The sequence below is a fragment of the Ambystoma mexicanum genome, chromosome 9 (assembly GCF_040938575.1).
Source record: "Ambystoma mexicanum isolate Mex_15411 chromosome 9, UKY_AmexF1_1, whole genome shotgun sequence".
NCBI lineage: Eukaryota > Metazoa > Chordata > Amphibia > Caudata > Ambystomatidae > Ambystoma > Ambystoma mexicanum.
The window spans coordinates 657,094,778-657,106,923 of record NC_090931.1 but is presented as its reverse complement, the minus strand read 5'-3'; the positions used below and the strand labels follow the sequence as shown (position 1 = coordinate 657,106,923).

At 44.5% G+C, this 12,146-nt stretch overlaps 1 protein-coding gene across 2 annotated transcripts in view; it reads right to left on the bottom strand.

The window, feature by feature from the left end:
* NAGPA (N-acetylglucosamine-1-phosphodiester alpha-N-acetylglucosaminidase) overlaps positions 1–12,146 on the bottom strand; it is a 330,108-nt gene that overhangs the window by 100,756 nt on the left and 217,206 nt on the right. For both annotated transcript variants that reach the window (XM_069615430.1, XM_069615431.1), the window contains exons 8-9: positions 7,273–7,401; positions 6,464–6,595 (exon numbers count right to left, since the gene is read on the bottom strand). In XM_069615430.1, coding sequence (XP_069471531.1) covers positions 6,464–6,595; positions 7,273–7,401 — 261 coding nt within the window. The remainder of the gene's footprint in view (positions 1–6,463; positions 6,596–7,272; positions 7,402–12,146) is intronic.

Genomic DNA, 12,146 nt, shown 5'->3' with positions numbered 1-12,146 from the left:
ATCAGGCGGCACTAGCTTCCCAGTCTTAGCAGCTAAAACCTGGAATTCCATGCCTCTTAGATGAACATCACTTCCCCGCCTTCCGCTTCAAAGTCAAAGCATGGCTCCTATCCGCAATCCCTTGCACATAACTTCATACCTACCTCTTCCATGTTCAACTTGTATAAACTCGTAAACTATGCCTATACCAACCTGGCGTAGTTGTTCCCACCACTCAATCCTGTAAATGACTTTATTCACTGCATCTTAATCATGTTGGTAATTAACATCAACAAACACCTGATTCACTTTCTGTATATTATACTATGTAACTGTAAATTCCTGTAATTAATCAACTTTCACATTTATGTAACCTGTACTCAATACCAAGCGCCTAGCTACCCCTGGGTTCAGTGCGTTATACAAACAAATAAACTAAACTAACAGTAGAGCGCTGCCCTTGGTCCATGGAAGAGATTGGGAATGTTATTGTTAAATTAAAGGAATCCTGCCTGATAAAAACAGACCCTCACTTATGGGTGTGGATACTCAAGAACAAATTTGACAATATTAGGCAGATTCCAGCTACCTGGTGTTCTGCGATCATAGTTCCCATTTACAAAAAAGGGCTTACTTATGAACCTGCCAATTTTAGACCTATTGCGTTGACGGACGCTTCCTCTAAGGTTTTGTCCCAACTTATTCTGAAGGAAATGCAGGAGTATATGTATAATCACAACACCCTGTCTAAATTCCAGATAGGGTTTAGGAAATTAATGGGTTTCCCTCTGAATGTGACAATTGTCTCTAACTTGCAGTGTCAGACGAAACGCCCTCATGTTGGGAGTGGTGTATATGGCTGCGCTCGATCGAAGCGCAGCTTTTGACAATGTGATAAGAGAATTGTTGTGGGACAAAATGATCCAGTTTGGTTTTCCGGTGCATTTAGTAGCGCTAATCGCACTTCTGCACTCTACTACCATAGGGTATGCCTGAATGAATTGGGTGCACTTACTGAGGCAATAGTGATGGAAGTTGGACTAAAGCAGGGCTGCTCTTTGGCAGCGGTCTTATTAAATCTTTACCTTTCGGATCTTTAAACTTTATGGAAGGATGCTATAATTTACCCTGTGCGAATAGCCCACCTTAAACTAAATTGGATCAGTTTTGCGGACGATTTGCTTATATTGGACAAAACTCTGTTTGGGTTGCAGAATAAACAATCTTTTCTCCAAATTTGCTGAATCTCTTAATCTAAAGGTGAAGCAGGCAAAATCACAGATTATCATCTTCTCAGATGGGAGAAAAAGGGTGTTAAAATTCAAATGGACCACTGGAAAGGTGAATCTTGAGATTGCAAAAGCTGTTAGGTACCTGGGATACACATTATCGGATCAGAATTCTAAGAGATGGGGGAAGGAGTTGTTAAATGAAAAACTTAAGCCTTTGACTGCTCAGATGTGTATCATATACCGTAAATATTGTAACTTTTCTATACTGCCCATCATACAATTTTACTTGCTAAAAATTGAACCATCAATTCTCTATATTTTGGATATCCGCACTGCAGAGATTGATGACCTTCTGGAAATTGCTCAGGGGAAATAGTGGAAAAAAGTGTTAGGTCAGGCAAAATCAATTCCCAACAATATAATTCACTATGAACTAGGCTTACTACCTCTCTCAGCCAAAAGGAATTGGAATAACAACTATAGTAAGATGTTAGTCCCTCCTAAGAACTCGCTTTACGAAGATCTGAATCTTAGGATTGCTTCAGGGTCTTTGGTATCCTTATCTAAATTTGTCCCAAAAAAAATGGATGCAATTCTTGACCTGATTGTAGTATCAAAGGAAGAGCTTATTGCAGGCTTACCCTGCTGTAAGCATAAATTCCAATTGCTAAATTGGTGTGTCCCGTCGGATCGGATTGGCAACTATAAAGCCTATACTGAATATCCACTTTTTAGGAGGAAATTGGGTGATTTACCCAAATATATCCTGCCATTTCCCGGTTTAGCTGCAAGAGGGCTATATCTGCGGTGCAGATTGAATCAATTTCACACCAACAAGCGTGTGCAGCATTGGGAAAAAGGAAATGTCTCGTATCCAAAGGGGGGAATGCTGTTTTTGTAGGATTCCAACTGTGGTTGAGACCTTGAAGCATTTAGTGATATTTTGTGACTAATTTGAGGCGTTGAGAGTGAAGGAATTTGGGACCTACTGGCACTCAGGATCTGCCCTATCAAGGAGCGCCTCATGGAATAAATGTATGTGGGGAAATAGTATTAACCTAGTCATTAGACTCACTAAAATCCTAGCAGAGATTGATGTACAATTATGGCTTGTTGATGAATAATGATGTAGTGTTTTTTTCTAGGAAACGTAATGGAAAAACAAAAGAAGGGTGTCTAACTATGTTTCAATTATATGTAAAGGTTGAATTATATAGGAAAACAAAATGGTAATTTTGAATGAAAAGATTTTAAACTTTTAAAGAGTTATTTTGATACAAAATATTGTTTTAAGAAGAATGAATCTGAAATTTAGATGGTATAAGGAAAATGTCATATGTTTCAATTCTTGCTTTCTCCTTGCTTAAATAATTTGTAAAGGATTTCCATGTAACTTAACACAATAAAAATTTAAAAATTAAAAAGCCAGCAGAGCCAGAGTCTATGCAAATCCATGTTCAAAGGATAGGATAGGTGGGGAATGCTCCTAACTGTGTAGAGAGACTGGCAACGTCCACACCCAGAGGTCATGAAGCACAGAGTAAAGCTGTCTGAGAGCTGTAGTCCTTAGTCCTTGGTGGGAGTAGCTAGGGCACAAGTCTAAATTAGGAAGCTTTGCTAACGCTTGAAAACCCAGGAACGGGGGGCAAGTCCTATGCTGAAGTACTGAATAGGGTACAGAACACCTGGCAACCCCGATGCACTGAGAAACCGCTAAGGCAAGATGGGCCCCATACAGGCTTGGCCAGGCAGTTTCTGGGAGGACATGGGTCAGTTTGTCAATCCATGACCCAAACACTGATGAGGAACATGCCAAGAGTCCAGATCAAGACAAATTCCACAGTCAGTGCACCCTCCTCACCCCTTCCCAAGCCATAACAAGGTGTGCTGGGTGTTAGGGAGACTATCATTCAGTGCCTATGGTAAGGGTCTTCGAGAATGTCATCCTGTTTTAGGGGCACCAGCGATTCCCTCATGCTCACCAGGCTCCTTAAGGAGTAGTGCAGCAGAGCAGCCCAAGCCCAACTTTCAGGAGTTGGAGTGGGGTAATTATTAGAAGGGAAAATGTAGAGACCGGTAAGCAACACTATTTACGCCAAAAAGTTTCAAGAGAGACCAAAGCAGACTAGCTGCGGAGATTTGGGGCAGTCTTTTGTGGGAAAGAGTTACCCTCTGTGAAAGAGCCCAGATGAATAGTTTCTGGAGATCTGGTGGAGTTAAATCCAGAGAAGAACATTGCTGATGGAGACAAGGGCCCGGGGTGAAGAAACAAATGAAAACCAGACTTGCCTGCAGCACCGGCAAGTTAGGAGAGCAATACCCTGGGTACAAAAAACACAGTTCTACAGTAAGAGGTTGGTGGTTTCCAGAAGCGATCTGTGCACATTGTTTAACGATCACCTTGGTTCCCAGAGGTGACACTGGTGCAGTAGGGACTCCATCCAAGACCGTAAGGAAGAGTGATTATTGATGATTTAGTGATTAGCAGGTTGAAGGTCTGAGCCAGAGGCACTGAAAAGCAAAGCAGCAGAGGTTGGCGGTAGTTGAGTTCCTCCCTTATTCTCTGGCAGGATATGGCTTCTCAGAGTGGGGGGTCAGTTAGAAAAGAACCCAGGCAAGAACAAGAATAGAAGAAAAGCTTGCAAAGTCGCACCAAAAAAGACCAAGACACGGAAGATGGACTGTGGGGAGAGTTTAGCAGTACGGATGCCGGATCAGAGGCAGCAGAGGTCCCTGGGACTTCCCAGATGGGAACAACTGAACAAGGGCGATTGCCGGATATCCTGGGATGGAGACACTCAGGTTGGTTTGGCACAAAGACTTCAGAATCCTAGCAGCAAAAGGGTTCCTGCTTCGAGGTCCGTCGATGTGGGCACAGTCAGGAACTTTAGAGAGATAAGGCCTTTGATTAGAAGTTGTGATCTAGTTGTCCCCCCCTCCACCCCCATATTGAGCAGGAAGAAGCGCTGCAGGGGGTTCCTTCTGGGCTTCTGGAGAGGCAGAGCTTTGCTGTCAGATTCGGTGCACCTCAACAGAAGCTGGTGCAGAGCTTCAGTCCTTCCTGGAGCAATAGACAGTCCAGGAATGCAGTTCCAGAAGTAGAACAGATGAGTGTGGAATGGGGTCTGCTTTTATTCTTCACGGGAGGCAGTGAGTGAACACAGCACTTAATCACACACCAAGCATAATTCAAATAAGAGCGTTGGTTAGCACATCCATGCATTAGGATAGGGCTCTCACACAAATGAGTGAATCAACACTGACCAAGACAGGCATCTGCCAGTCAGAGATGGTTTCAGGACGACTTCATAGCCCATTCTTAGCATACAGGTATCCGATGGCCACCCCCCTCACGTACCATAGACAAATAGGGACAACGGATAGTCATTTGGCGCCTCAGGTCTTCAAGGCAAACAAAGACAACCGCCATTTTGGGAGTACGACGTTCATTCATCACCAGATATGTTTTCCGCAGCACTTTTTGCCCAAAATGTTTTGCAGAAAAAAAAAAATTGAAGAATATGGGGGCTGTGGGCGAGCATATAAACGGTAGGGTGAGGTGGTGTATAGGGAATAAATAATAGGGAAGTTTTGGGGTTTGGGGAGGTCCCCCCCAAATAAAATAAAAAGTTGTTTTGTTTTCGGCAAAACATTTTCTGCAAAAAGTGCCGCAAAAAAAAGAAACGGGCGATGAATATACATAGAACCCATTTTGTGAAATGAAGGGGGGGGGGGCGTCAAAAAAGGACCCAGCCATGTCAAACTGATAACACCCTGTGGAACCATTTTACAAAGGCAAACAAGCCGCCACTAGTTTAGCCACATGACTAAAAGAGAAAGGGCACCACCTCCTCTGAGACACTATGGTACACCTTTTGAGGGTTCCCATGCCTTAGGAGTTGTAAGGACTCTTCGGCACAACACACAAAACCGAGCCTCACTCTTAGTCAGGTTTTGGGTTAAACCTGGTCGGGTTGAAAAATAAAGTCCAAAACCCAGAAAAGCCATCAACAAGTATAGGGGGCTAACTCATGAGATAAAAAGTAGGCTTTCTACCCAACATTGGGACACTCCAAAAAATGATGGGACTGAGTGGGTTGCCAAACTATCATGGACGGGTACCCAGGAGTTGTTTTGATACAAGACTGAGGAGGGACTCTGGACCTCTGGCCCCTTAGGCCACGCATTTAACAAACCTGAATGCTCCTTTCCTTGCACCCTTTTGCTCAGACTTCCCTCCTCTGGGCTACATACCCCACCCTGCCCCCAACAGACCATCTTGCAACCTCACTTGAGACTCAGTCAGAGTGTTGCCCAAACTAAGTGAAGCACTGACCCAGGAGACAGCATTCCTACTGCTCATTAGGCAGGCTCTTTAGTGGTAGATTGGTCTTTATATGGGTGGGCAACATTATTGGTGAATGCTAAAACCCAAGGGCAAGAAGGCCTTATGCTGATTGACTTTGTTATCCTTGATCTCCGAAATAAAACCTGCTAAGAACCTTTCATATGCTTATCTGGATTATCTGTTCCTCCCGAGTCGTGACACTACACTGAAGCACAAAATCACACTAATACGGACAACCAGGCACTGCGAAGGGCACCACCAACCTGGCCTATGCTGAAACACACAAGTCATGCACTTCTACCTATTTTGGATGTTTGGAAGCTGCAGCAACCCCACTTTTCTCCACCACTGCCTCTTTTCCCTCAGCCCCACCTAGGAATCATTCCAGAGAGAAACTGATCTTGAGCAGATCACTTGCTCGACTAGCCAGATTTCACATGGTGGCAAGAGACAATGGAAACGGAGACCGCTGTGCTTCACAAATATAACACAATGTTAGAGAGTGTGAGTTTGGGTCTTGCAACCTTCCCCTAACAGTTGTGCATGTTTTAGACGGTGTGTGCAGTGTTATTCAACAGTCTTCATTTGTGCACTAGTGTGGACCAGTAGGTGTGCACTATCATATACAGGGATAAACGACTTTCAGATATGTGCATGGACTAGTGTGTGTAGAGCTGTACACAGGTATGTGTTTCTGAAGATGCACACCAACTTATGTATGCAGGTATAACATTGGTAAGTGGGTATACTGGCAGAGACATGCAAACGCGTACATGTCTGTGAACAGACAATTGTGCACCACCTGTACAGCAACATTTTCAAACAATGGAAAATTAGAATTTAAAACATTTAGCACATCCTTAACAGGATTGAAACAAAGAGGCAAGAGTCAGAAATTAAGTACCTTTATATAAGGAAAAGTTCATCCCAAACTCATAAGTGAAATTGCAGCTGCCAGTCTGTCTATCGCAGGGACACATGCTCTCACACTTGCACGCCTGCTGGCATTGTGAGCCATACCATCCTGGGGCACATTCTAGTGGGAGAAAAAGCAAGCAACTTATGAGGGGTCTCTAGAAACTGCATCCAAACAGTCTGTTCCTCACACACAATTTAGATAAAAGTCCACTTTCAATGTTAGTTCAAATCAGATAATGAAAGCGAAGGACATGATGAAATAACCATATTTAACATATTCTGTGGTGACCAGACTCTGCTAAAATGCTTCTATACACTGCAGGACTGGAGGAAAGATCAAAACACAAACTGCTTCTTTCATGGATGAATGCAGGCTGAATCTACAAGAAAGGGCCTTCAACTCCAATACTGCAAGCCATTACTGTATTTTTTAATTGAATTATCAGCGCTCTTCATTCAGTAAAGGCAGGGTTGAGTCTCCTGAGCTACATCATGCAGCACCTACATGTCCTCAGATTTGTTCTACGGTAATTGAATGCTGTAGTACTGGGACTCTTCCTAGAGCGCACACACTCCTAATAGACCCCCACGTCTGTGCTAGTGCTGTCAGAACCACCATGGAGCCTTTCAGAATCTTTGAATATATGATCTCATCTGATGTGACACGATTGTTAACAAAACACATTTCTTCATAGATCTAATGCCTGAGCCACTCCTCCCTGTATGGTCAATGTTCACACATGCCTACTATACATATAAACGGGCATTTCAGGTTAAGGAATACCCAGAATTTACCTTGTTCACAGAAGGACCCTTGGAAACCAGGTGGGCATGTACAGGAGCCATGGACGAAATCACAGGTTCCTCCATTCCGACAATGACATTCTCTAGTGCAGCCATCACCGTAGAAACCAGTTGCGCACACTGATAAAAGAAGAGAACAGCGGATCAGGTGGGGTTATCCCTCATCTAAGAGAAATAGCTATGAATGGATTGCAGTAGCACTGTCTTTGCAGAGGCAAGCCATATGTGACCACTGCTCACCCGGTCTCAGATTGGGGAACAAAGCATGGGGATAGTAGGAGAATAGACTTGAGAGGTTAGCTGGAGGCAGAATTAATGTGCATTTAAATATTTGCCAGACGTGTCTCCTCACACCTCTTTTTCCTCTATTTATGATGCTTTATTGCCCAATATTGATATTGGCCACACTCTTTGGTTTCCCCTTTTTTTGTCACGGTTGTGCCAGGAACGTGGCCATTCCTGGACCCCTGTAGACCATAGACCCTTGCAAAGCATTTTATTTCTTCGTGGAAAAATCAAGCACAACTGTGTAGTCAGTCGGGTGGACAGACGGTGGCCATTTGTGAAATCAGTGATTACAACCTAGGAAACCAAGAATTCCATCTTTTGCAGCGAAATACTTTGACATGATCTGATCACTGAGGCCAATCTTCTGGAACAAAGCAAGAAATGTAAGGTCAGTGAAAGGGCCCAGAGTATGGTAGCAAGTATCCAAGTATATTGATTCCAGCATCCCACGATCAATAAAGAGTGAGGGGATGACACCCACAGTGGCACTATAATCAATTGCCAAGGCATGGAGTTTTTGCTACTGGAGAAGTGTTTTTTCACTCCCACATGAATGAAACACAAAGGAAAGCATTCATACTTTACGATTCTGCTAGACTAGACCCAACTGGGGTATGATGCCTGCATAAGAAGCCCAGGCATCATGCCGCAGCTTACATTCATCAACAACAAAGATTCACAAGTTAATCCAGCCAATTTCTTTACCTATACCAGGTGATATTAAATACTTAAAATATGTTATACTGGTTGCATGTGTGGTGACCGTTACTTACCTGTAACAATATTTTTGCCTTTATATATATTTATATCTCAGAAGACCTGTAGGCCTTTTCTGAATTCTAATATTATGCTACAGAGCTTGTTATTCCTACATAATTATGATAATCTTTACAAATTATTACTAAACATTAATTGTATTAACTATTCATTTGTGATTCACATTGTCTTGGGCACAGTTACAGGAACACATCCTCAATACTGTATAAAACCTATGTCCAGTGCTGCGGTTCCTGAAACGTTCGAATGATAATCCCTTGTGATTCACTTACCAATCTAGGTAAAGTATGAACTCAACGTCACACAGAACATTGATAAAGGAACGAGAACATGTGGATAAACTATTTCTTGAACAAAAAATTGTAATAGGAGAACAGGATTATTAAATGAATAGCAACATAGATATATATGGGATACATTACTCACCGTAATCGTATTTCTGATGCTTGTATCTGCTTAGATTCACATACTGTGCATAGGCTGACATCTAGTGGAAGCTGCAGAGTATTACAGTTTGTTTTTCGAAACTCGAAAATGAGCGTCGACCTAGGGCGTGCCAGTAATACTATCCCTAGTGTGACATCCACTGTACCCATGATCCCTCACGCGTGTAGGACCCTCAGATTGTATTTTTTCTGACATGAGGTAGCATGAGGAGTAGCGCGAGTACAGATTATCCAAGCAGATAGATAGCTAGATAGATAAGACTACAAGCATCCATGCGCCTTCTCTCAGAGGGAAGGAAGGGCGGGCGCATGTGAATCTAAGCAGATACAAGCATCAGAAATATAATTACGTTGAGTAATGTATCCCTTCTGAGGCTTGTGGAATCTGCTTAGATCACATGCTGTGCATAGTTTAGCGAGAAGAAGGAGGTGGGATGTGAGAAGGGTCATGAGCAAATAAATGTCTTAGAACCGCTTGTCCCACTTGAGTATCTGTCTTGGAATGAGTGTCAATGCAGTAGTGCAGAGTAAAGGTGTGAATAGAGCTCCATGTAGCTGCTTTGCAAATGGTGTCAAGGGGTACATTTGCAATGAAAGCCAGAGTGGCCCCAGTGCCTCTTGTAGGGTGGGTTCTTGGCGTAAAAGGCAGAGTTTTATCTGAAAGGGAGTAACACAGCTGGATACATTTGACTATCCATTTTGAGATGGCACCTTTAGAGACGCGATCTCCTTCTCTGCCTGTAGCTATGGAGACGAACAGTTGATCTGTCTTTCTTAGCGGTCTGGTCTTGGATACGTAGTAGAGGACCGCTCTTCGCACATCTAGTTTGTGTAGTTTCACCTCAGCAGAGCTCTTGGGTTCTTGGAAGAAGGCCAGTAGCTCAATCGACTGGTTAACATGGAATTTTGAAATGAATTTAGATGAGAACCTAGGGTGAGTTCGTAGAACCAGTTTATCCTTATGAACAGTAAAGAAAGGTTCCTGCACTGACAGAGCCTGAATCTCGCTGGCCCTTCTTATGGATGTAATGGCTACTAAGAAGGCAGTTTTATAGGTCAGGTATTTGAGACTAGCTTTATGCATGGGTTCAAAGGGGGGGGGCATGAGTCTAGCAAGCACCACGTTAAGGTCCCATCCTGGTGGTGGGTTCCAAATTGGAGGGTGGAATCTCTTTACCCCTTCCATAAAGGCTTTAACCACTGGTACTTTCCAACTGTCAAAGCAGGTGGAGCATGCAGGTGACAATATTGGAAGGAGTGCAATCAACTGGGTTGATTTGTTTATTTTGGCACCAAATAACGAATCCCTTCCATTTATCAAAGTAACAGTGTCTTGTGTTTGGTTTCCTTGATTCTTTTAGGATATCCATGCATCTCTGTGGTAGATTGAAATGGCCAAACTCTATGACTTCAGGAGCCATGCTGCCGAGTTCATCGAGCTGGGTTGAGGATGCACTGTTTGTCCTTCGTGCTGGGACAGTAGGTTTTGCCAGCACGGGATTCTGATGGGTTTGCACACTGCCAATTTGCGCAGGTGCGGGAACCACGGTTGTCTCGCCCACATGGGAGCAACTAGGATGAGCATCATCAATTCCTTGTGCATATTGTTGACCACCGTCCTCAACAGAGGGGTTGGTGGAAAAGCGTAGGCAAACATCCCCGAGCAGTTCATCCATAGAGCGTTCCCCATGGAGCCCGGCTGGGGGAACCTGGATGTGAATCCTGGGCATTGTCTGTTTTCGCTTGTGGTGAATAGGTCTATAGTGGGAAAACCCCACTGTGAGAAGACGTCTCGCCCGACTTCTTCGTGTAGACACGATTTGTGTTCTTCCGGGAGTGGATCCATGCTCAAAGCGTCCGCTAGTGAAATGAGATCCCCTGGAACATGTTGAGATGACAGGTAAATGTTCCGTCTGAGTGCCCGTGTCCAAATTCTCTGGGCAAGCCTGGACAGATTTGGCGAATGAGTGCCCCCTTGTTTGTTTATGTAAAACATCGCCGTCGTGCTGTCTGTTAAGATCTGCACTGACAAGTTCAACAGGTGGGTTTTGAACGCTCGAAGCGCTTTGAAGACCGCCAGAGCCAGAAGTTCTAGCAGACTGATGTGATTCTTGGCCACTGTGTGAGACCAGAGACCCTGAGCTGTGTGGTGAAGGAGGTGTGCTCCCCACCCCGACAGGGACGCGTCCGTAGTGACTACCACCTGTATCTCTGGATTGTAAAAGGGTTTCCCCTTTGAGAGGTTCTCTCTTGTCCACCAGCAAAGACTTTGTACCAGTGTTGGCGAAACGGCCACTAGATCGTCCCACTGACCCCTTGCCTGAGACCACTGTTTCGCCAACCATTCCTGCATGGATCGCATGCGCAGGCGCGCGTGGGGAACCAGGTAAATACATGACGCCATCATGCCTAGCAAACACATCGCTTTGCGCACCCTTATCTGGCGACCGGAATGATATTGAGGAATTTGCATTAGTAGATTCCAAATTCTTTCCTCTGATGGAAAGGCCAATTCCTCTTGATTGTTTAGGACAGCTCCTATGACCTGTTTGGAGGTGCTTGGCACCAGGCTTGATTTTTTTCTCGTTGATTGAGAAACCCAATTCGAAGAGGAGGTCGATCGTTCTTTGGATGTTGGATCTGCAAATTACTGGGGTCTCCCCCGTGATGAGCCAGTCGTCCAGGTAAGGATAACACTGGGATTGCCTCCCTGCCTAGGTGCGCCGCCACCACCGCCAGTACCTTGGTGAATACTCTTGGAGCCGAGGCTATACCGAAGGGCAGCACCTTGAACTGGTAGTGCTGACCGTCAAGCTTGAAGCGCAAGAATCTTCTGTGCGCTGGGAACATGGAAATATGAAAATAGGCATCTTTCATGTCCAATGTTGCCATGTAATCTCTTTTTAGGAGGGGGATTACCTCTTGGAGTGTAGTCATGCGAAATTTTAGGGGCTTGACATACTTGTTTGCAGGGCGTAAGTCTAATACTGCGCGCGTTGTCAGATCTTTTTTTGGCACAAGGAAGTAAGTTGAATAAATACCCTTGTTTACCTGGTTGCCCGGGACGAGTTCTATCGCGTCCTTTGTGAGAAGATTGACAGATTTCCTTGAGGAGGATCTTTTGGTGGTCCAGGGAGTTTATTTTTTGTCTTGGAGGGTGGTTGCGGGAACGCTCCAATAGTTCGATGCAGTATCCCGCGCACACTGTGGACAGCACCCATCTGTCCGAGTTGATCCCTTCCCATGCCTGGGTGAAGGTGGAAATGCGTCCCACTACTGGGGATGCATGGGAAGGGACCCTCAGCGGAGCGTCATTGTTTGCTGGGAGGCGTACCGCCTCTACCTGGGCTGCCT